This window comes from Ostrinia nubilalis, chromosome 5 (assembly GCF_963855985.1).
Source record: "Ostrinia nubilalis chromosome 5, ilOstNubi1.1, whole genome shotgun sequence".
NCBI lineage: Eukaryota > Metazoa > Arthropoda > Insecta > Lepidoptera > Crambidae > Ostrinia > Ostrinia nubilalis.
The window spans coordinates 12,867,824-12,893,654 of NC_087092.1; the positions used below are offsets into that span (position 1 = coordinate 12,867,824).

The 25,831-nt window shown below is 38.2% G+C and overlaps 4 protein-coding genes across 4 annotated transcripts in view; 3 read left to right on the forward strand and 1 right to left on the reverse strand.

The window, feature by feature from the left end:
* Window positions 1-3,733: 3,733 nt before the first annotated feature.
* On the reverse strand, window positions 3,734-11,922 carry LOC135071962 (E3 ubiquitin-protein ligase RNF10). The gene is made up of 11 exons (XM_063965868.1): window positions 11,476-11,922; window positions 11,022-11,196; window positions 10,694-10,897; window positions 10,352-10,442; window positions 9,688-9,909; window positions 8,714-8,872; window positions 8,124-8,610; window positions 7,834-7,970; window positions 7,529-7,643; window positions 6,779-7,011; window positions 3,734-5,308 (listed from the first exon to the last, which is right to left on the reverse strand). The coding sequence occupies exons 1-11, from the start codon at window positions 11,567-11,569 to the stop codon at window positions 5,075-5,077; spliced, it is 2,151 nt and encodes a 716-aa protein (XP_063821938.1). The 5' UTR covers window positions 11,570-11,922; the 3' UTR covers window positions 3,734-5,074.
* A 407-nt stretch (window positions 11,923-12,329) lies between these two features.
* Window positions 12,330-17,608, forward strand: LOC135072273 (zinc finger CW-type PWWP domain protein 1-like). The gene is made up of 6 exons (XM_063966212.1): window positions 12,330-12,443; window positions 12,719-12,810; window positions 13,087-13,274; window positions 16,095-16,291; window positions 16,370-17,006; window positions 17,091-17,608. Exons 1-6 carry the CDS (start codon window positions 12,372-12,374, stop codon window positions 17,210-17,212), a joined length of 1,308 nt encoding a protein of 435 aa, XP_063822282.1. The 5' UTR covers window positions 12,330-12,371; the 3' UTR covers window positions 17,213-17,608.
* Window positions 17,609-20,775: 3,167 nt separating this feature from the next.
* Window positions 20,776-23,988, forward strand: LOC135071963 (kelch domain-containing protein 10 homolog). Its single transcript, XM_063965869.1, has 3 exons — window positions 20,776-21,274; window positions 21,364-21,575; window positions 22,022-23,988. Exons 1-3 carry the CDS (start codon window positions 20,942-20,944, stop codon window positions 22,680-22,682), a joined length of 1,206 nt encoding a protein of 401 aa, XP_063821939.1. The 5' UTR covers window positions 20,776-20,941; the 3' UTR covers window positions 22,683-23,988.
* A 449-nt stretch (window positions 23,989-24,437) lies between these two features.
* Window positions 24,438-25,831, forward strand: part of LOC135071969 (adenosine receptor A2b-like) — a 110,123-nt gene continuing 108,729 nt past the window's right edge. Inside the window, exon 1 of the mRNA XM_063965876.1 lies at window positions 24,438-25,074. Within this exon, the coding sequence (XP_063821946.1) occupies window positions 24,648-25,074 (427 nt within the window). The 5' untranslated portion in view covers window positions 24,438-24,647. The remainder of the gene's footprint in view (window positions 25,075-25,831) is intronic.

Genomic DNA, 25,831 nt, shown 5'->3' on the forward strand with positions numbered 1-25,831 from the left:
GGAAGTTGTATTTTTGAATGAATTTTGAGCTATACGAGTCGAGCTCACATATTTAACCCTCTACAAAAGGTGTACAACTATTTATAGGAAATATTGGTCTGTGGTGGTATGGTGGCCTTCGTTAAACTTCGTTTTATTCCCATTGTCCCCATCGGTTTCTTTCTTTTTTATTCCCACTGTCCCCACTGCTCCGGCAGGTGGGGAATAAGCCTAGGCGCAGACTACTGACTATTAGTTGGCCTAGGCCAAGTATAGGTGTACCAGAATCTCATGGCAAACAAAAATATTGGAAAAGTGTGTTTTTCATATGGCCATTGTCTATGGCTTTACTGTCACCTGTCAAAGTAAATCAAGAGATCTGTCAGCCGCTGCAGAAATTTTGTAATCTCTTCATGCCTATTTGTTATTTTTGTGAAAAAGTCGAAAAAGCTCAAGCAAATCATATTGTTTTCAATGTGTATTGTAAAATAGGGCATAATTCAAACTCAATCTTTGATTTTAAAGCGCGTCGTTGAGTTGACAGTAGGTTGGAGTGAAATGTTTTGATACATTTAGTTTATTACCTAACTGCGTCAGAAGGAGGGTGGGTTATGTTTATTTTTAAATTATTCTTACCTAATAGCTGCTTTATCGGGGTTTTCAGGTGTTTTATTTTCATACATTGGTGCAGAGGAATAGTGAAAAAGTTATGACCATGTAAAGAAAATTGAAAAAGATTTCATCAAGCTAGTTTGAGTAATTGAAATGCTGAAAGAGCGATTTATATTATACAGGGTGGAATTACATCCTGTATTTTTATTACATCGATCGTTAGGGTTAAGTATAATAAGGATGAAATCTCTCTAACAAACTTGATAAATCAAATGAAAGGAAAACCATGAAATCTTAAATTATTTTGATAATGTTACAGAAAATTGTATGGTATAGTAGTGAATTTTCGAAAAAAAATCGAAAATCTTTGAATACAGTTCTCTTTTTTTTTTTTCAAAAATTAAGGAATGTTTCCTTTCAGTAAAATTTTCTATCTACAGTATTAAGAGTACTTTCCCTCCAGGTGGCATTTTCCACCCTGTATAATAAACCTCTTTAACTTGATCATCTATTGAAGAACAAGAAATGGAAGTGGAGTTCTTAGAATCGTTTTCTAGTTCTGAATGAAGTGATAAGTTATAAGTATACAGATAAGATATAAAATGTATAGGTAGCCATTCGTACTTCATGTTCATTAATATTAAAGTCATAAATAAAAAAATAAAAAGTATCAAGATCGTTTAATCCAATTTCCCCAGTATTGCACTCAACAAAGTTTATTTTCCCCATTTGCCATGAGATTCTGGTACACCTATAACCCTTTCAGACCTGAAAATTTTTTTCCACAAAATTTATGTTTTTTCGGATTTTATGTAACATTTGGTCCATAAGGAAGAGTAGAAAAATAATATAAAAATTTTCCGACTTTCCAATTTTTCAGAAAAGTACCCGCACTATCGTGCGTGTTAGGACTAAGTGCACTATACGCACGCTCGTGCATAATTAATAAATTAGAGGAAATCCATAAGAAAAGACTCACTTTTTTGGATATTATTGTTAAAAATTAATAATAATCAGCTTTTACTTGAATAAAACCATTCCAACTCATGACCATTGAAGTGTTATGAGCTCCTGGTGAAACAATTGGAGATTGTCATAACAAATGTGTTGTATTTCCATTTTAAGAGACCCAAGTCATCAAACACGAATTATTCGGACTCTCCTCTTTTCATCTTATGGTCAGACATGAAATTTACCGTTTTTCGTTGAATAATACCATTCATGATAATGGTGCTAGTTCCATACAAAGGCAATCACTGTCAAATTTCTAATAACATGACGGACGCTGGTGAAATAACTATCGATGTATATAGATCTGTGTGGAGGAACCGCTTATGTATACATAATTACTAGTGCACCAATACCCTGCACTTGCTCAGCAAAAGCTGTACTTGCATCCAAATAAATACTGAAATCAAGCATCAGTCTTCCAGCTGTTAAAAGCCAAACAGAGCAAGGTTCATTTCTTACAACCTGCATCTGTCAGTAACATATACTCATTATATAACAGTTACTCATCTATTTAGTAACTATTAGACACTCTATCCATTTTCTGAAAAGCTTGCAAGACTTTGAAGGCTGTACTTTCCACAAAAGGTATGTCCTCTAGAGAAGTAGGATGATCATAGGGAACAAAATTCAATACGCTTTGCAAAGTTGCGAATCCTAACGTCTTCAGAATGTCACCTATGACTACTTATCGTATATTTAGTCACCAGAACAGATACAATTGGGGAAAGAAAAAAATCCATGTATGAAAGCATACCACACATTTCATCAACGGAGGTATTAACGGCTCGCCCAGTTATTCTCAAGTAGTAGTTATTGAAGCATTTGGCTCCTAGTCTATAAAATTATGGCCAAGGAAGTTTCCAAAGTACTTCATTGGAGTCTGTACAGTCGAATATATTGATTATCTATCAATATCTTTCATTTATTTTACAGATATGCCCTTTGACTCCATATCCTAGCCCCTTTCTCTCTTCAATTGGCGTAATACATGTTAAAGTTATTTTTACGGAGGATTGAGCACTACTGGTACTCCCTGATGGCTCTGCAGGCTCAGATCTAGCCAAATCAATGGATTGCTGGCATAAAATAACTTCATTTCATACTACTTCCTTCTTGTGTTCTAAATGGTGCAGAAGGTACCTTTCGTATGGATTTTTTTTTATGTCTGAGTCATTTTCATCACCTAATAAGCATAAGATAATGTTTTCTGATAATTAAACTGCTGCATTAAAGAGTTAAATTAAAAAATGACTATTATTTTAATTAAATATCCAAAAAAACAATACGCACGAGCGTGCCGTTTTATCCCTTTAAAAATGAATTTAAACCGAACTGTTACGATAGTGCGTATTACATTTAAGTTAGTTTTAAGTAAGCAATACTATAAATTATTTTAATGGTTTTTCATTTATTTATTAGAATACAATGTTTACTTAATAATTAATAACATTTTAACAAAAATACTAGCAAAATACTATTTTTTTGTTTACGTACCTCTCCGGGAGTTCGCGCCGAAAAATTCTGACAACTTTCACAATCGCTATCCGGCGACCAACTGCCCGCAAGAGGGTCCTATATTTTTTATTAAAAGTATCATAATACGCACGATCCCCGCGTACCGATTTCGTTCCGAAAAACAAAATTTTGCCAAGCAAATTTTTATTTTAAGTCAATGCGCACGCTTATTTAAGCCGGGTCTGAAAGGGATAAGTAATAAATTTTGATTATTTTAAACTGGTGGGGACAACGGGAATAAACCACCCCTTCATTCCCCTTGCCTTTTTTCGTGTTTAAAGAGGAGTAGACATTGGCTATTGGACGCAATGTTATAATAATATGCCCAATAACTGTTCAAGACCGATCTACACTACAGTAAACATATTGGTGAAGTGGATCCAAGGCACCAATCCAAAGAATTTAGCTCAGTGAGGGTGGTGTTTGGTCCAATGTCCCTTCCAATGAATGAAAAGTCTCGGCTCTTTTATGTTGTTTAAAATAATAATCACATTAGCTCAGCTGCTGGAGAACCTTGTTAAAACCTGCCTTACCATGGAGTGCCCAAGTTAAAACGACAAAATTAAATGCTGTGATCAAGTCTCAGGGTTCACATGTCAATAATAAAACAACAATGTTCATGACAAGTTTTATTACCAATATATTTTTACATGTTCTGCAAAGCTATTTCGTACACAGTCACAGACATTGGTAAAACAAACATTGTTATCATGAATACTTTAAAAGTAATTAGCTCCCTTTAAGCCCTTTTTAAAACATTTCACTTTTGTCAGTTTTTACATTTTACAATTATTGAATAACGTAATTAATCAAACACACAATGAGTTATGATATTAAAATAGTCTATACATATTACATACATAAAATAAAGTATTTATTGCATAATTTTAATGATGGTGGCATTGGTAGTAAAATATACCTACATGTAATATTTTTAGTACCTTCTTATAGTTCAAGAGGCAAGCAGGGATTTATTTTAATTGCTTTTACATAGTGTCAAATTATTTGGATTCTGCTATCAAATTTTGTGTTACAGTATAATTTTATTTCCAGGGAAGTGGAAGGTTCAGAGGCAAGTTAGCATTATACATCCATCTGATTTATAAAAAAATCATAACACAAAGACAGCAAAATCTTCCATCTTGCCCGCGTGTAATGGTTACAAAAGCACAGTATGCGAGGCTAATCAGTCGTTCCTTAACTTATGAATAGTTGTTCATATTTAATGTTCACTCTACGACTTTGGATGGATTCCATGACATACATTCAAAATACCAATAAATTCCAGTATTGTACACACTTCACAAAAGCTGCGGTACATGGCTCGCAACTTGTATTCGAGCATAATTAATATGATACGATACAATATGATAAATATGTCCACAATCCACATGAAAATGTCTGCAATAGTGCCAGAACAATGTTGCGATGCCGTGTGCCGCAAGCATTGTGATAAGTGTGTAATAAACTTAAGTGTAACGGCATTTTAAGATACAAGGTTACAAGGATAAAAGACAAAATTATGGTTACATAAATCCCGTCGACATGATTCGAAATACATCGCTGACTGAAACTAACCAGATGATGAAAGGATGATTCTGGTAAATATTTGATTCGAGTCAGGAAATTAAAATTTGATGCCACTAGTTAATGTTGGTTTATTATTTAAAATCAAAGTGTAAAACTGACTCCATTTATATCCTGCCTCAATTTATTTATGCAGAGCCATGTCGCGATGTGTCTACCTATATCTTTTTCCGAATAAAATGAGGGACAGAAGACAAACGACAAACGAAATATTGCTATCGAGAGGGAGTATGTAAAGTAAAGAGCGAAACATTGTTGCCAGCGGATTTTTGGGGTTGAGAAATCATGATTATGGTCGGCTTTGGTTCTACAAAAGTTCGCTGGCCACAACACCTCGATCATTGAGTGAATATGTTGGTTTAAAACAAAATTATTCACGGGCTCCGGCCCAGTGTTGCTGCTGCATGCCAGTAGCGAAAAGGAGCTTCTGTTTGTTCTTTTTCTTCTTGCCTTTGGGTTCGGCGGCGGCGGGGGCGGCGTGGAGAGCAGCCTCGATGGCGTCGCTGAGACAGAGCGCGCGCGGCGCCGGCGGCGAGTCGGACGGCGGCGGCGGCGGCGGCTCCACTGCCTTGCGTATGCGCCACGTGCCGCTCGCACTCGCCATCTGGATTTATAACATACCAATTTTTGATTAGTTTCAATCCTAGCTAGGATTGAAACTAATGGACAAGACCAGAAATACAGATATCAGGTGCAAAACGAAACTAACAGACATCCTGACACGCATCGATCAACTCAAATGGAGATGGGCGGGACATATGCTACGCTGTAAAAAGGAGAAGTGGTGTAAACGGTTGACAGTGTGGACCCAAGAGAAATCGAGGTCGCAAGGCTTTAAGATGGGAGGATGAATTGAGGTTGACCGCAGGACCTCTATGGATGAGAGTGGCGGAGGACAGAAGGCAATGGAAGGAGTTGGAGGAGGCCTTTGCCAATAGGCACACCGAAATCTTAGACATTTTGTGAAAGTTATTTTAAGTAAAGCATTTGTTCTATATAAGTGTTATCCTAAATTAAGAAAGCGTCAAATGTAAAATGTAAAAATGTTTCGGAAATAAAAGGCTTATTATTATTATGTTTGTACGCTTTGGAGCTCACGGGTCAAAAGTGGCCCGGTCCTTTATAAGGCTTGCGTGGGGATACAGATCCAACACGTAGAGGCCGATTTAAGCGCCAAATAATCGACAAAAGTGAAAGTGGTGCACATGCTGGATCTAGTCTCTGACTATATCATGGGATGTAGCCAGAGACCATCCCCAGCTTGTGCACAGGAGCTATTGCAGTTATTGAAGAATGGACTAGGGTTATGGATGAAGGATGGAGGGACTGGTTGCTGGGCTATGGATGGAGACTACGGGACACCTGCCTGGTTCATAGTCTCTGACTGAAAAAATGGCAGGCGGTGACTAGCCAGCGACTAAATGCCCCCCCCCTGGCGTCATGAGTCGTATAGACCGGACTGAGGGGCAACATTGGCGTCTGCCAGCTCAGGGGTGTAGAGAGGTGTGCTGCGCTTTCTCCGAGGTTACTCGCGGCGTTATGCCCTTTAACACTTCCACCCCTGGAGCATATAGCTCTAGCGACTCCACTCTGGCCGGCCGGTTAAGGCAAGCCAGAGGTGAAAGTCCTGCAGACCCTCTCGGATTCCACTTCGGCAAGCCGAAGACGAGGGTCTTGACCGACTCTCGGGAGCACTCGGATTAACAACTGGCTCCGTGGTGTCGCTACTCACCAACAGCTCGCCACAAAGCAAATAAATAAAATGGAACCATCCCGTTATTGTCGTTAGAGGCGTCTAAAGGAGAAATATTCGATCATCAGGCTCCATCTGGAATAGGCGGGACGGGATAGACCATCACGTCTGGCTGGGGTGAGGAGTGTAGGTAAAATTAGAGATTTTTTTGGTCTTCCTGCAGTGGCCTGACTGGCCTCCAGAGACTTGGATATAGGCGGGTCCGGGCTGCCGAGGGCCGCGGGAGGGAACATCAGCTCGGAGAAGTCAGAAGACCGAGGCGTACTCACTAAAAAGACCCCGATGCTCCGTCATGTAGTCCTTTTCTGGCATAACAATCACCTTAGCAAACGAAGGTCCCGAACTCGGCGGCGATACAGCGCTGGTGGATGGACTGGCCTCCAGAGACGTGGATATAGGAGGGTCCGGGCTGCCGAGGGCCGCGGGAGGGAACATCAGCTCGGAGGAGAAGTCAGGCCGCGGCGGGCCCTCCATGGCCCGGCGTAATGCCCTCTCACGACGCTTTTCATCGCGCTCGTGACGCGCACGGTTCCGGGCGCGACGTTCTAACTCTTCTGCAATAGGAAATACGGGACTAGTAAATAAATAGGGGTGGTTGGGTTGCTTTGAAAACTATCCAAATCTGTAGTGTAAACTGAAGGTTCTATAGAATCACAAATGACAACTAGTAGGCATGGGGCACACTGAAAACCAGCGTCGTGGCTTCCCTCACCGGGGGCCACGGCATATGCTGAGTGGGGTCCCATTGCGATGGGCATCGCTGTGCGACAGGGTGGCACTGCTTAGTTTACTTGCTCATTCATTGTATGTTTTATGTCACCTCTGTCTTATTTGCTTTTTTTTTTATTTTACCTCTTTTGTCTTTTGTGATGTCCATGGCAATAAATGTTTCTTTTTTTCTTTCTAAAATATCTTCCAGATTAACTCTTGCTTGGCTAATAATTCTCAAAATAAACATAATTTCATTATGTAATCATTTCTATTTTAATTTCAAAGCAAACCTTTTGAGGAATAGTAAGAGAACAAAATAATAGCTGATGATTGTGATGTTCGAAATAACTAATAACAAACCTGCAAAACACTTCAGTGCTGTAGTTGTCACATAGGGTGGTTGAAGGTCCATTTCAACTATGTCGAATGAACAATTTAGAGGCAAGTGAGATGTATACGGCATGTGTTTTCGAGTCTAAAAACAAGTACATATATTTTTAGAACATTTATCTTATATTTAGTACATTTTAAATTAAAATATTATGTATAGTCGCAGTGAGTGTGCGAGCGCGACAGCAACATAATTTACGCGCGAGCGATAAGGATGGGTAGCTTGGGGTCATTGGACAAAATTATCAATTTGCTTATGTAATTTTATCATTTACCTGTGCAGTAAGTGGTAATGTTTCACGATGCAGCACTCTGCCGCGGATTATAGGGGGCGCTGCAGCCAACGCTCCCCATGAAGCGTTCAGAATACGCACGTTCAAACTGTTCAGGAACACTTGCTGTCCATCTTCAGCTGTGAAGTAAAAGTCAAGTTATATATTCAGAAGTCATCATTGTTGCTATGTTAAAACTTGTTATAGTTTTCTATTTGGTTAACAATCAAATAGTCATCAGTTACAACCACATAATTACATTTAAATGTAACAAAAAGAACTTGGTTAATTACCTTGATAAAAGTAAAAGTATTTAGACTGATTTTGTTTGTCTACATCTGTGACGGTTGGGCTGTCATCTTCATTAATTTCGTTCTCATTTTCAGGACCCAAATAGTCAATCAATGGGAACTCCTCAGGTTGGTTATCATTCAAGTCACCATGGACAAAGGACGGGGCATCTGGATTTAGATTTGAGTCTAGTCCTATTTCAAGATCTTGCATCTGATCTTGAAGGACCTCAATGCTGGCTGCGCCTTCATCGTTAACATCAAACCAGTCAATTTTCTTTTCATTCACCTCCTGTTTTTCATAAACAATTGGTATTGTACATTCAGGTGTCTCAACTACAGTAAGTTCATCTATTTGGGCTTCGTTATACATCTCCTTAGTTTTGAGCATGTCTAGGGCTTGCTCCATGAATACAATTTCAGTTGTATCAATTTCCGCCATTATCTGGTCTTGGATTTCTTTGCGCTCTCTTGCCAATATTTCTTGCACCTGCACAAAAAAGCAGTTTAGATATTATAGAAATTTCCATAGTTTAAAATGAAAATCTTAGGACTATTTTAAATCTTATGAATTCATGATGTAGGAATGTTACCTGTTGTTTATTAGCCATGAAGAACTTTGAATATGGTGCACTGTTGACATTTTCAAGAGGCTGCACAGGTTCTGGTGGATTCTGAGCTAACTGCCCACGCGGTGGGGCGATCTCGACCGTCGTAGTGCCTCTAAGACGACGCACCAAGCGCATAGTTACCTGTAAATAAGGTTCAATTTAAATAATTAAAGTTCAGGTGTTTTCTATAAAAAAAAAAGAGGTTATCAAATCGATTTATCTCGAACCAGGCACTTACATTTCAAATCCTGGATTCATCCTCACCAGTTGGCACCACTAGTGTGTTATGGGTTCTTACTCTACAGTAGCTCTAGTAAGTGGAATTACGAGTCTCCCTACCGGCGCTACTGTCTTAGCTACTAGCTAGTGACTGGACCGGGAGTATACCGGGCAGGGCGGCGGCTGCCTCTCGTACGCCGCTGCGTACACGTGGCCTCACAGACCCCTCGTTATAACTCACTTCCTCAACTAGGGACTCCTACTGCGCCATGCGGGTGAGCTTCATATCAGTCACGTGCATGGGCGCGGTGCTGCCTTTCGTGCGCCAAAGTGTAGTGCAGTATGCACGCCCAGCAGTACACGTGGCCTCACAGACCCCTGGTTATAACTCACTACCTCAGTCGGGAACTCCCACTGCACCATGCGTGTGGGCTTCATATCAGTCAAGTGCATAGGCGCGGCGCATACTGGACAGGGTGGCGGCTGCCTTTCGTGCGCCAACGCGTAGTGTAGTACGCATGCCCAGCAGTACACGTGGCCTCACAGGCCCCTGGTTATAACTCACTTCCTCAGTCGGGGACTCCCACTGCACCATGCGGGTGGGCTTCATGTCAGCGACGTGCATGGGCGCGGCGCACACTGGACAGGGTGGCGGCTGCCTTTCGTGCCCCAACGTGTAGTGCAGTACGCATGCCCAGCAGTACACGTGGCCTCACAGGCCCCTGGTTATAACTCACTTCCTCAGTCGGGGACTCCCACTGCACCATGCGGGTGGGCTTCATGTCAGCCACGTGCATGGGCGCGGCGCACACTGGACAGGGTGGCGGCTGCTTCTCGTGGGCTGCCGCGTAGTGTAGTACGCATGCCCAGCAGTACACGTGGCCGCAAAGGCCTACGCGCCCCGCCACTGGCGCGCCGAGGCAGATTGGACATTCCGACTTGCCAGTGCTTCTCACTACCTGGTGATTAAAAAAATGTTTTACTTCACATTGTTAGTGTGATAACAATGAAATTGACGGTTCTCTTTGATATATCGCGTAAAAACAGCCACCTGCACGCTCAAACAGTAAAGCAGTGCTTTTTACTATCTAGTCACAAACTTTTTATTTTGAATTAAAAGAGACATAGTTATTATAACATAATAGGTGCCTCCTGACCATTGAGACATTTTGTTAAACATATTTATTGTATGATGAAATGATGATTATGGTTCATTTTGACTTACACCTGAACCAATAAAAGGTTGGTAGCACAGTTATGATCATTGTCATGTGATGACATCATAGACTCCAAATAAGCAATTTTCTTGCATAAAACAACAGGGTTACTTTGAAAGAACCATTGGCATTCAACAGGTTAAATAAATGTTAATCAGACAGAATGTATAATTAATTTACTTACAATTTCCTCAATTTGCTCCCACTTCACAGGTATGTCAGGATCTAGCAAATTCACGTTATAATCCCAACCCTTCTTCATCACAAATTGACAACTGAAATAGACATATAAAATTAGTTAGCAAAGGTAAATAACCCTCTTGGCGCAGTTGGGTAATGATTACAGAGTTCTTTTCACATTTGTCACCTATACTAAATATTATTGACTCATGAAAGCCTTTTTTGTGCGAGTGTTCCTTCACAGACAGACTTGACAGACTGACAGACTTTTTTGTTGACCTAATTTATCATGATTAGTACTAAAAATAATAAATTGTTATAAAAATAAAAAATACCAATTACTCACTAAGCTCGTAAGTAGAGATCATGTTCGTGACGTATCACAACTCTTTCGCGCTGTTGTTGAGGGCGGCGGCCTTGAGTCTGTGGTCCCCTGTGCTCGGCTTCTCGGCGGGTTGGGTACGTGAAGTTCAGCAAATGATTCAAATTTTGCTTCTTGCTTCCAGGCACAAAAACCGAGCCGATTTCCGGCTCTTGATCATCTTCTAACCTGTTAATATATCACAGGCTTTGTAGACTAAAATGTGTAATCTTTGATTATAAACATAAAAAAAAATATACTTATTATAAGTAAAAAGGACAATCAAACGCAATAAATACAATATACAACTTACCCGGTGTTCTGCGCTCCACCCACATTGAAACCAGTGGGACGAGGACGTGGTCTCCGGTCAACTGCACCCCTTCCACGCTGTGCTGGAACATTCTTGCGATATGGTTCATTTTTGGGAGCACCTGCAGGTCCTTCACGTTTCTTGTTATTCCGAGGCCAAGGTTTATGCGTCAAATCTGGAGAAATTATAATAAATGGTGAGTTGGGCGCTCAATGTTGGATTATGTGTACCACTACTGGATATTCATAAGTGTGTCTTGCAAAATTGCATCAGGTGTTTACAAAATATTCTTTCAAATTTCAAGGTTACTCATGCAAAAATTGCCAATTATTTGGGAACTTCATAAGTTAGGGCTAGGAACATAATTTTGGGATTAATGTAACTTCATGAATAGCAACAAGTCACGCAAATGATTTGAGAGGTGAGTGATGTGACTTGACCTTTATTCACTCACCTGTGTTTTTTTTACAGTCGATGGCTGAAGCCCTCGACTGTGGTTGAGAAGATCGGTTCGAAGATTTCTTGTCCATTTTGGATTCCTCCAACATCCACAACAATAGCTGAGCGGGATACTCCGCAAGGAGATAACGATATTACGTGCAAGACCGACATTTTAGAAAGCCATGTTTATAATACGAAACAAAGAAAAAATATCTTTTCCTTTGATATAAAGCTATACCCACGGGTAATAAAGGTAGATATCACTTCAACACAGAAAAGGGAGTACAATTTACTCCCTTTCGTCGCCACCGACGAATTTCTTTGTAGAAAACCCAAAACTCGCTCGCCACTAATATGGCGACCAGCCGGCAGCCAGCCTGATGAATTTAGATGCGCACTTCCGTTAATATTATTTTTAATATAAATTTACTTTTCAACTGATTATTTAGTTAAACAAATAAATCTTGTTTTATTTTATTTACTAGTTGCTTTATCACTTTCCTTACTAATTTGTCTAAAATGATAGGTGTTCTTTTTTAAGTAATTGACATGACTAATATTTTGAATTTGAAGGTATTTTAATATGTATCTGCAATAAATGTGGCAAGTAAAAACTAATTAATGGCTCTAAATTTACTATTACTAGATTTTTAAAATAAAATTTTAAATTCGATTACTTATATTAATTTTGTCATAATAATAATTCATAAGTTACGGGATGATTTTGTAGATAAATAATAAAGGATATGTATTTCTGAATTCATTGACATATTGAAGTATCTACCTGAAATTGGCGGGAAATGTCGAAAATTTATTTTGACTCTACCCTTTTTTCTTTCATAGATTTTTTTCGGTTCGTACGTAGTGGCGCCTTTTTTTCTGAATTTCCTTTCACTTTAATTTTGAAGTATGGATCTGTTAGGCGATTTACCAACTGAAAAATCTGCTAAAGAACCCAAAGAAGGAGCTCGGCAACCTAAGGTAATAAATAGATAATTAAAAATAATCAAATACATAAAAGATAAACCATTTTTTAGCTAGCCATAAAAATATAGTATGTGTACCTACCTACCTTTTGTATTTTTAAATTACGGGCACTTTTAAATTCTTGTAAAGATTGTAATTAGAAAAACAGCTATGGGTTACTGATATTTTTCTTCATCTACCTGCATTTCAAAATATTCAATATGGCAAGGCGACACTAGTTAGAGTAGATTATATTCAGTTCTCATACCTACATTATTATCTAATTTCAGAATATAATAACAATGTCACCTCCGTTGGAAAACAACAGACCGACTGAAACACAAATTTCGGAGGTATCGTCTTCCCAATGTAGTAAAAAAAGGTAAGAAGTTTTTTTGTACTTATTTCAATCAACAATCGAATAAGTATAAGTTAATATTTACCCAATGAACCTATTTCTATGTTGGGTATTTACCCCGGTTTCGCACGGGTGCTATGATAAACCTTCCTCTTTTATCAGTCCTGTTGCTGAAAACTGCATTAAATTCCGTGGCGTAGTTTAAAAGATCTAAGGGCATAGATAGCGTGAGCGTCTTGATAAAATGTAAAGAAGATAGGTAAGTAATCTAATATTGTTCCCTTCACACATGGTATGCAGTTCCTACAAAGATGCTCTAAGCCAGCCAGGCCCGGGGATGACGCAGAAACAGCGACTCCTGTGGCTTCAGAAGCGGCACAAGACCGGCCTCTGGGTGCAGTGCGACGACTGCGATCGCTGGCGGTATCTGCCCCATGTGCTAGACAGCACGGAACTGCCTAAGAAGTGGTACTGCAGGATGAACCCAGGTACACAATACATACAGACAATATAAGATTTGTATTTTCTATGGTATAAGTATACCAAACTAAACACTTGTCGGCCGTTTGGTGTAGTGGTTCAGAACGGACTACTATGCCGAGAGGTCCTGGGTTCGATTCCCGGCCGGGCAGAAATTGAAATGATGAATTTTAATTTCTGTGACGGGTCTGGGTGTGACTATGTATAATATTTATGTATTTAAAAAAAAAAAAAAAAAAAAAAAGTATACAAGTAGTATATCCGTTAAGCTAGCACCCATAACACAAGCATTAAGTTGCTTACTTTGGGGCTAGCTGGCGCTGTGTGAAATTGTCCAAAGATTTATTATTATTATTATCTTCTTTATTAATTTTTCTTTCTTATTTTTAATTTTTTCTTTTTACAATGTAATTATCAAAAAATAAAAATACATTATAAAAACAAAAATCTTATTATTATTACCAATTTATCATAATGATACAATTAATATTTATATTTAACTAGCGGCCGCCCGCGACTTCGTACGCGTGGACCCCGTTTCACCCTTAGGGGTGAAGTTTCGAGTTTTTTAGGGTTTACCCGGAAATTATTCAAACTTTTCTCGCTGTAAAAACCATCCTTGGACTTCAACAAACATTAAAAAAAAAGAATTGGTAAAATTGGTCCAGGCGTTGTTGAGTTATGCGCTTACCAACACATTTTGCGATTCATTTTTATATTATAGATAGATTAATCTTCAAAGAATGCTTAGAGAATATTGATAGGGATTTTTTTGTAAGCAACAAAGGCCTCAGCCATAAAGGATGGAATGCTTTGATACTTACCTATTGTGAGAGCAGCGTAGGTTAAAATTAAAAACAATAATGTTTACTTAGTGGAACTGCACAAATTGAGTTAGAAATTAAAATAACTAAATACTGACAGCAAGCTAAATTAAAGTAAAAATGTATTTATTTCCAAAAATGACACAAATCTTATATATATAAAAGAAAGTCGTGTTAGTTACTCCAGTTATAACTCAAGAACGGCTGAACCGATTTAGCTGAAAATTGTCAGGGAGGTAGTTTAGAGCCAGGAGAAGGACATAAGATACATTTTATCCCGTTCGAAATAAAAAAAAAGTCTGCTTATTTATTGCCATTAAGGCGGAACAAAGTTCGCCGGGTCAGCTAGTAATGTATAATTTTAATAAATAGCGGTCTCTGCACTAAGCGAAGCAAATGCTTGTATCGCAGTGGCCAGAAACTCAATTACCATAAATGGATGATACATACCTCAGATCATAGAAGGGAATAGATGTGAAACGGGGGCGTGGCGCGTGTCTCCGCGATATGCCCAGAAACGAACATCACCCGCGACGCCAGGTTAGTCGCGATTCAGTCGTACTGAGGAAATGTTCTCCGATATTGTTGGATAATGCGTCGTAACGTGCAATAACATAAGTGAAACGAAGAACTACAGGAACAATGAAGTCATTTACCACATGTAAGTATTGCAAATCCATTGGTATTTTGCTTATAAATAAAAAAAACTAAACATTTTTACGAACGAATTCAGTGCCGTGACATTTACTGCGATATCGAAATTAGTGGTGATAAAAATTCAAACACGTTGTACATTGACGATTTAGTTAGAAACCACTTTATGTCATGCGTAACTACTGCGCAATGTATTTTATTTCTTCCGATATCCACTGACGCGTGAAAATACACAGTACGGCCGCATGTGCCGGTCGTAACATAGTGCAGGGCTCGTGTTCTAATACGGTTTCCTATTATCGATAAATAGAAGTAAATTATTATTTTCTATTTTCTAATTTTGAATGAAAAAATCATGAGTTGCTTGCGATTTTTAAGTTTTTACAAAAACAATAACAATAGTAGAAGCGATTAGTAACTGTCAACTATGTAATTACTATAAGAGCTAGTTGAAAGCCTAATATAGGCATTATTTTTGATAAACATAAGCGGTACGAATTTCGCCATAGTTAAAAAGTTAATGCGCGATAGTAGTTAATAATAATTATAGTGATCCTGTTATTATTATTAAAGTAAATAATAATATATTACCAATATTGTAAATACTGGTAAAAATCACAAGTACCTACTGAACCCATGACCTTTCATACAAACTTTGTCAGTCTATAACTTCTATACTCCATTGATAACGAAACGACATTGAGCTTTGGTTAGGGTAAAATGTGAAATATTTAGTCCCAATAATTGATTCCGAGTTTTCCGTCCATACAAAATGGAACTGACTCCTTTATGCAAAAATCGTTAAAGAACATAATAATAACGTATAATAATAAAAAGGTTTTCATACATAAGCATTTTTCAAACCAATTTCGAGCCTTGCCCCCAGGATTTAAAGTATCGATATCTTATCGACTCCACTTTATCTTTCTTCTCTCTAATTGCTTTTTTCAAAGTGTGCGTCACGTCACGCGGCCATTGATTGGCCATAAGGCACGCCTTCTGGCCAATCACAGCACTTTTAAGCCGGTTGCACATGTTGTCGTAGACTCTCAGTCGCTTTGTTTTTACACAGTTGAATGTGTGTGTGGGAGCTGTGGTGGGGGAAATGTGGGGACACTGGTTCTCGTTGTAGTTACGCGCGACTTCATATCTATTCTCTTTCTATGATCTGAGATACATACCTACATGGTCATAGGTCTAATAAAGATATTTCTAAATTTTAAACATAATTAATTCTATATTCTGTCTGGGCTAAAAATAATTACAACAAACTCAATATAAATGGAATACAGAACTCCAGATTATGTTTGGTTTTTGTAAATTAACTGGTAACTAAGTAATATTTTTCAGATCATTCCGCAGCCGACTGTTCAATCCCTGAGGAGCCAATTTGCCTGCGCGGCGAAGAAGATTTGATTCACAGCGAATATTCGGCAGGGTCCATTGTACTGGCTCGGCTTGCGGGCTGGCCGTGGTGGCCGGCTATGGTCGAAGACTGCGCGGACACGGAACAATTTTATTGGCTTGATGGGTTTTCTGATATTCCGGTACAATTTCGTCAGTTTCTCACTTCTTACCCTAAAGTAGCCCTAGGCCGTTTCATCACTATTTTTAATCTTTTCCAGACTTACTACAATGTCGTTTTCTTCGATTCCTACGATGCCACAAGAGCATGGATAGCTCCTAAAAATTTGAAACCGTACAATGCCAACAAAAAGGCTACAAGAATTGCCGCCAGGGACACAAAATATAAAAAGCGCTTAGATGCTGCTTATCAACAAGCAGATGATGCCAATATGTTACCGCTAGCCGAGCGCCTGGCTAAATACAGTTTTTTGAATAGGTACAAAGGAACAATCGGCGAACCGAAAGAAATAAGTCAACAAGAGCTGATGAGGTTCAAGAATAAAATCAAAAGAATACTGAACATTGATTTGTCTGATGAAAGCGCCAGTGACTCGGACGATAGCTCTAAGTCTGATAGAAGTGAGAATTCTAAGGCCAAAAAACGGGCGATGAAAAACCCGAATGTTATATTAGTTGGCACGCCTAAAAGAAGGAAACTTAATAACGGCTTAGTGAAAGCAGCGCGTATTTGCATTGACGCTACCAACGAAACAAATCAGAATTCTCCAGTACAAGTAGATGAAACTGTGAATTCTGCAGATCAAAGTCACTCGATTTTCAAGCAACCCAACTCTTTGACTGTTCAAGTTGGTAGTACGACAGTTCCTGATACTGATACAACGACGCTTGATGATGGTAAGAAATTAATTAGAATTACAAATTGCTTTGTAGATATTTTAAACCCTATTGAATAGAACCTACATAATTATATTTTTCCAGACACTTCCAAAACATACCTGCCAGAGAATGAAATTGCTCATGAACTAACGAATCCTTCGCAGACTGGAACGGAGATGCATGTTCGAGTCGCTACACCCAGCAGCGACGACTTTGAATTTTAATTTTTTCTTTATTTTTATTTATTTAAGATAGTCCTTTGAATTAATTGTAATAACAAAATATATGTTTTTTGTAACGCCTGCTTTCTATAGGCCCGGTTACTATATAAATCAATCACAATGCAAACCCGTCCTTCAACTGTCTCAATCTCAAGATTTTCGATGTTCATCAAAATTTTGTGGGTCAGCTGGACGGATTTGGATTGGGTTTATTTGATCTAGCGGGCATAAGAAAATGAATTAGCGTATTATTATTAACTTATTATTAAGTTTATTTATATTAGTAATTACATAATAATATTACTAAGTGCAAGAATGTGTTAAAAATATTACATAGATATGTGACATAGTTACCTACTTAGGTAAGAATATTAGTAGAAGTGCCTGGTTATTCTTGAATATTATAAAATATTAATATTACTTATTAAAGCTCTATTTCTAAGTTGTTTTTATTTTTCTATTTCCTTAACATAAACGCGAGATGCATGCGCAATGCGCAAAATAAAATAAAAACCGGCCAAATGCGTGTCGTGCCACGCGCAGTCTAGGGTTCCGTAGTGGTCCTTCGTTACCACAATATATTTCAGAAGCAAGCAATTATTTCATCTAAAGTCACTTATAATATTTTCAAGGAATTTTTATTAATTATGAATTTTTTTAATACATAAGTAAAACGGATATTACTCTTAAACTAACTAGTTTTCCTTGAAAGTTCATAAAAAGCAGTATTATCATGAATTTTTCCAGATTTTTCAAGCCAACAGTTTAGTTTTTAGAGGGAGGGACGCCCTACTCGGACAAAAATTGTCACTTTAAATTAAACTGTAACATTTTGCAAACGGATCCCTAAATCGAAAAATGATCATGAAAAACCCCATGGCATTTTAAAAGAGCTATCCAACGATACACACGATGGGGTAGAATATGAAAAAAATTTTCATCCCCACATTATCTACATGGATGTAGGTACCGTAAAAAAATTTTTCACAATATTATAATCTACCATTTTGTTTTGGAGTGATTAATTATACAGGATGTTAGGTAAATGAGTATATGGGTACACTAGCCCACGTTAACATGGGCATATAAATGGTATGGTGAAGTCAGAAAAGGACAATGACCAAAAGTGGTCCAAATGTCCACCACTAATGAGACCTATATTGGCTTATAGTCCATTAAATAGAGATTAACTTTCAGTATGGGACGAAAAAAAAATAAGCTGTCAGTAAAAAGTTATGACTGTTTAAAAATTGTAGTAGTTTACGCACTTATCTCAGGAACTACTGGTCCGATTTGAAAAATTATTTTTGTTATGGGTAGCCCATTTATCAAGGATGGTTTTAGGATAAATAACATCACCTTACAACCAATAGGGGCGGAGCAGTAAACACAAATGTTGTAAAAATGGGAAATATTATTCAAACTATTTTTACGCGTACAAAGTCGTAGGCACAGCTAGTATAATCTATACTTATAATAAATCTGTAGAGAGGTCAATTCTGTACATGAAATATATTTTCAAAATAACTATCAGGGGGTGATTAGTGATCGATACTGATGCCAAAAATGCAATCAGTAAAATTTTTGTCTGTCTGTCTGTCTGTCTGTCTGTCTGTATGTTCCTTATAGAAACAAAAACTACTCGACGGATTTTAACGAAACTTGGTACAATTATTCTTCATACTCCTGGGCAGGTTATAGGATACTTAGGAATTCCCACGGGAACGGGAATTAGCGGGAAAATCCTTTTGTATGAAAAATCTAAACCGCTTAAGTTAGACGCTTGAAATTTGGCATGCAGGTATGTTAGTAAACTTAAAGCTTAGTTACAACAGGATATTGCAAAATTCCCACGGGAACGGGAGTTAGCGGGAAAAAACATTTGTATGAAAAAATCTAAACCGCGTAAGATAGACGCTTGAAATTTGGCATGCAGGTACCTTAGTAAACTTTAAGCTTATTTACAACAGGATTTTGCGAAATTCCCTCGGGAACGGGAGTAAGCGGGAAAAAACATTTGTATGAAAAAATCTGAACCGCGTAAGATAGATGAAGGGGGGGTAAAACGAGATCCACGCGTACGAAGTCGCGGGCGGCCGCTAGTATTTAATAAAATTCATCTATGACCCCACGCCCAGCGTTGCCAGTTTTTTTTTTCGCCAAGTCGGGACTTCGGTACTTTTTGAGTCAAAATAGCGGGATTCTTCCGTCAGAAGCGGGACATAGTAAAAAAACGTATATAATCAAAGGTTTTCAAATATTTATCTTTTTATTTGACTTAAAATTACGTTTACGTGACAATAGATAGAAAAAGTAGCCATAGAAAATGTATTTTAACAAAAAACAATATATATTTTAAATCAGTACGGCTAGCACGAAAAACTTCAAAAGTTCAAATCGTTTGCGTACTCGAATCGCCATCAAAAGATTTAGTACGAAAACTACAACAGCGCCCTTGTGAACGTGTCGTAAAGTGAACTTAGTGTAAGAAATGGTTGCACGAAACTTATTTTGAGAATCAAAATTGTCACGTTATCGTTTAATTCGAAGGTTGAGTACCTATCGAATTTTATCGAATACGCAAACGATTCGAAGATGAAAGTTGTTCATGCTAGAGGTACAGAATTACTCTATCGTTAAATTCATCTTTAGAATAAAAAAAGAAAAAAAAACAATAATCGAAATTAACAAAGTTTTATTCTTTAGAATAATATGGCGTTTCAAACAATAGTCTGGTGAAGTGAGTGTCTCTCTCCGAAAAGCGGGACCGAGCCTGTCCCGCGCGGGACATTTAAATTTGATTTAAAAATCGGGACGTCCCGCCAAAATCGGGACGTCTGGCAACGCTGCCCACGCCACATGCGACATGACATAACATGCGTAGATTAGTCCAAAATATGCAATGGATAGAATGATATCAAGAACATTTTTCGGATGAAAAGGTAAAAAACAGACTTTTTATTCAGTCATAACTTTTTACTGACAGCATATTTTTGATTGCGGTTTGGTTATAATGAATCAGTATTTAGTAGACTATTTTACTACATAGGTCTCGTTCGTGGTGGACATTTGGACCACACTCCATACATTTTTGGTCATTGTCCTTTATATCTTTATTTTTATTTTAATTTTCATACAAATCGGATATTATAAAATTTATTTTATATGAAAAAAAAAAATGGTGATATCAAACTGACTTCACCATACCGCTTTATTAATCTAAGACCATACCTACCATTTAAATGCCCATATTAAAGGGGGTTAATGTTTAGCACAGAGGATTAATGGTTAATTCTCTAAGATTTTTATTTACTAAAATAAAAAAAATTAAGACTTGGTTGTATAGTTCCAAAATACTGAACTGTCCTATCGATGACATTGACAGCGGGGCGCCACCGTCAATACCGAATCGCTGGTTCCGATTTTTGCCATGTTGGAAACCATAAAGTTGAACGATGGTAGCGCCCCCCTGTCATTGAGTTTGGCGGGACAGTTCAGCGTGGGTCATCTATATGGCATTATGCCTTTTTCTACCAACCAACAAAAAAAAAGTAAACTGTCAAACAGCTGAGTGTTGTCAAATAAATCAATAAATTTTTACAAGGATTTTTAGCGCTAGCAAAATGTGGGATACCTAATTCATTTTTATGATCTAAATTGTAAAACTTAGTATTGATACTCATTAAACAACGTTTGTTTACAAATTTAATTTAGGAATTGTGAAGTTCAAGAATGTCTTTGCCACGAAAAGATTATATTTTTGAGCCTTTTAAGGTTACCGTAGTAGAGTATCGAGATCGAGATAATCGGTGTCCCAGACCCAGAAGTGGTCATAGGATCGCTTGTGATGATGCTAATATATACTGCTTTGGAGGCTATAACCCTTCATTACCTTTACCGAGATTTGAAAGAAACAATGCAACATGGACCCCGGCGCGACCACTCTTCAAAGAGCTATGGAGTTTTTCTATCGCTAGAAAGAAATGGAAGCGGCACAAGGTCATAGAAAATATGCCCGACGAACTAGCATCGAATGCTATGTGCATGTATGGCAGATATCTCATGGTTGGTGACTTTTTGTTAATTAGGTAGTTTTATTTATTATCCACATTAATTTCCATATGTTACAATTGTTACACTCTTTCATTTTGTAGATATTTGGCGGAACTGGTGCTCCCTTCGGCAATAAATGCAGCAATGATGTATTTCTGTGGCGTGCATACTCTGGTGAAAAAAAACTTCAGATTATGGAAGTATCAGGGACTAAACCTCCTGGATTATATGGACAGTCTGTGTTCTGTCATGATGGGTATTTCTATACCATTGGAGGGACTAATGGCTTTGCCTATAACTGTGATATTTTTAGGTAAGTAATGATACTTATTAATTAATTTGGAGCGTGCTATGCTCAGAGTTTCCCTGTGTGATCGAATCAGAAATGAGGAGATCCGTAGGAGAACCAGAGTGACTGACATAGCCCGCAGAATCGCTATAATCTAGTGGCAGTGGGCGGGGCACAAAGCTCGAAGAGCTGATGGCCGCTGGGACAGGAAAGTTCTTGAGTGGCGACCACGAGCCGGAAGACGTAGCGTGGGCAGGCCTCCCACTAGCTGGACCGACGATCTGGTGAAGGTCGCGGGAGGTGCCTGGATGCGAGCGGCGCAGGACCAGTCTTTGTGGAAATCCTTGGGGGAAGCCTTTGTCCAGCAGTGGACGTCTTTCGGCTGAAACGAACGAACGAAACGAAATGAACTTACTTCTTAATTATTATTTTTTGGTGCTGTAAATTAATATCATCACTTATTGTTACAGACTTGATCTTCGGTCACTGACATGGGAGCAAGTCTATGTAGGCACTGGTCAGGAAGGAGAGCCTCCCGGACGTTACAGGCATGAAGTAGCTACGGTTGACAATAAATTTTATATTATCGGTGGAGGCACAGGAGAGTGGGCGTTTGAGCTCATGGAGATGCCAATGTATGACCTTAAATCTAAGACATGGAAGTTACTATTCCCAAGGCCAGATTACAGAACGGATTTTCCACTGGCTCCTTCGCCAAGAAAATGCCACAGTGCAGTCCAAATCGATACACCAGATGGGGTGCAGGTGATTGTGGCAGGTGGTTCAGATGGTCAGTTAGTATTTGATGATGTTTGGATGTTAGATGTCAATAAACTGCAATGGCATTTAATGCAGAAGACTATTTTGCCTCGTCCATTATATTTTCATGGATCATCCGTCACTTCATACGGTTGTATGTATATGTTTGGAGGTATAGAGCCGAACGACGATATAGTGGATAGGAATAATACTATGTATAAAGTGTGGGTATGCATACCAAAGCTAAGCGAGATATGCTGGGAAGCTATGCTTAGCTTGCATCCAAATTTACATGAACTAGATAGACCAACATTGTTGAATCTAGGAATCCCACTTCATTTAGTAGACAGGCTTCATTCAGATCCAAGCTAGATTATAACATAATATTAATATGAATATAAAGGTATGAATGATTTTTATACTTTTCAGTACAGTCATCTCATAAACATTTTATATGAATAAGAGTATTTCTATTGGACAATGATGGATATCTTGTAACTGTATTTGATATAAACATTTAATGGATATAAAATGCTAAAAGTAGCCAAAAGTTATGGACAAATTCTTGAATTGCTATTAGTTTTGTGTAGTCATGATTGGCCTCTTTTCCTGAAAAAAAAAACCACACCTGTAAAAACACAATCGTGGTCGCAACAACATCGTCGTAGTCGCTACATAGCCTCCACCATTGCTAGCAAAAACAATGTATTGATTTTCTTTTGCATGCTTTTGCGAATGTTAAAATAGGAAGATTTTGTGCAGAAACTGTCCTCACGTCATTTGTAATTTATTGTCTACAAAAATTTCAAATTGTTTACAGACCTTTAATGGGACTGTGTGTGTATATAAGACATCTAAATATATAACTCAAAGGTGACTGACTGACTGATCGACTGACATAGTGATCTATCAACACACAGCCCAAACCACTGGACGAATCAGGCTGAAATTTGGCATGCATAATTTCTTTTGACGTAAGCATCCGCTAAGAAAGGATTTTACGAAACTCCACCCCTAAGGGGGTAAAACGGGATCCACTCGTACGAAGTCGCGGGCGGCCGCTAGTTTTTAAATATGATTATATTGTAATGCTATGAGGGAATGGAATGAGGGCTTCCATAATTGCGTTGACGCCACTGGCCAGTGATAGGACCTTAGTCGCCAGTGGCGCCAAATGCTGAACAAAATTAAGGAAATTCTCATTGGTTTTATTTATAATATATCTTTTAGAATAGATGTTAGTTAAGTACCTATCTATCATTCATCTTTACATGTAGTACCTAATTAATATCTTGACATATTTTGTTAATAAACCATCATGCCATTAAACAGGGTGCATTTTATACGTTTTGCTCCACACATATCACTAAAACCTTGAACTAGACTGACAAGGAATTCCCTGACGTCAATATGAAATGTAAATGGTTGGTTGCTGAAATCTTTAGAAGAATGTAAACACTTCTTGCAATTTATTATTATTTAAACTATTTCAGTTATTGGCTATTTCAGTTTTTATAAGTGGCTCTGTTCAAATATTACTTGATGTTTAATAACAGAAAGTTATTATTGTATTAATGAATATTAACTTTTAAATTAATAGATTTTTAAAATAAGTATTCTTGTAGAACTACATAATACCTATAATAAAAATAAACGCATTTATTTTGTGTGGAAATTATTAATTGTTTTATTGATAAGCGATAACCCCTCTTCAAGTCTCTGATCTTATTGATGATAATCGAGACTCTTTCTTTCTGAGCAGACCAAATTATGTGTCTGAATAGGTAATAGAACCAACTTGGCAATCAGTTGTCAGCAAGCCCTAATAAATTGGAATGCAACTTCCACAACTTTTTCTTAATGATACACAAAAATAATGAATGACACTCGAACCCTGGACTTCCAGTGCGAGAGTATTGCTTACAAGTGTTCTATTTTATCATCTACGCGTCGGACCTTCGTTAGTTACCAGCGATAACTATCTGCCTCTATTTACTAGTTACCGGCATCACGTTACGGACTCCTTTTCAAGGGTAAGGTGTCACTTGGCCGCAACAAGTGGTGCGTCGGCGTAGGGCGTCCCGGCGCTCGCCGTTTCGCGCCAACCGGCCGCAGTGGCGGGAAGCGCGCGTCGCGGGCGGGACACTGCTGCGATCTGTCCTCTCCGATCAGTGACCGAACACGAACTCGACAAACTAAATAATAACTAATTTAATCTTCATCCTAAAATGGAATTTCTAAAACTCAACTGTGATTGTGAGCGAACAAAAAATCAAAGATTTTAAACTTCAAAAAGTTTGATACGTAATAAAATATGGGGTAAATGTGTGTCGAGCTATGGCTGAAGACACGACGACTGCAGAGGTGTCCACGTTGGCACCAGCTCCTCATAGGACTCCCACTCCTGAGCTCCACGCGGCGTATACGACCCTGGAGATTTTAGTGGCGTTAGTGGCAGTGGTAGGGAATGCTATGGTGATCTATGTGTTCAGACGCGACCGGCGGTTGCGACGTCGCACGAACTACTATATAGTGTCTTTGGCGACTGCCGACTTCCTCGTCGGTCTACTGGGGATACCGTTCGCTATCCTGGCCTCAGTGGGCCTGCCGAGGAACCTGTACGCGTGTTTGTTCACCGTCTCGTTGCTGGTGATGCTGTGTACCATCAGCATTTTCTGCCTGGTCGCAGTTTCGGTGGACCGCTACTGGGCCATTCTTCACCCAATGTGCTACTCAAGGAATGTCCGCACTAAAACGGCAATTGGTAAGTTAATATCACTTATCAGAGAGTTATTTTGGTTTATTTTTACGATGTTTAATTTATTGATATAATTAAAGACACGCTCAATATATCGTTCTATTTGGCAGTTATCTTTCCGCTGAGGTCAATACCTACTTAGTTTTATTACTATTCGTCAATGATGATTTGAATACAATAGCCCACAGGGCATCAGTTCCTTAAATGACCGCAAGTAGCTATTACCGATGCATGTAGGTAGTTCGTTTCAGGAGATAATAAAAAAGCGATTAACTAAATTACTCAGTGCCTGCTGCAAAAAACGAATAGGTACGTCGTATACCTACTTAGTTATAACTTTAAGGGTCAAAGAAAATCGATGTTTGATAATATTTGTAATTAGTTATATTTATTTTATAAGTCAACTTACCCATTTAGGGCTATTACTTATTTAGTAATAGTACTTGTACTAATTAATGTAAAATGAAATAGTATCACCAAATAGAAAATTAAAAGTAACAAGTGCACACATAAATTCTAGTTAAATTAAAAACTTAATAGGCGATTCGTAGAGAAGTATTAACCTATCCTAAGGCTAAGTAACAGCAACTCGTGTAAGGCTATCGTGGCCTTCACACTTTTAAATGGCGTTTGATAAATCGTAGGCTCACAATATGAAAAATAATAAACTTAAGGTGAAAAAACATTAGCAATTCAAATCCAAAAAAAGATTTTGCATATTTTATTACACATTCATACTTTTCGCAAAGTACCTAAGTAGGTA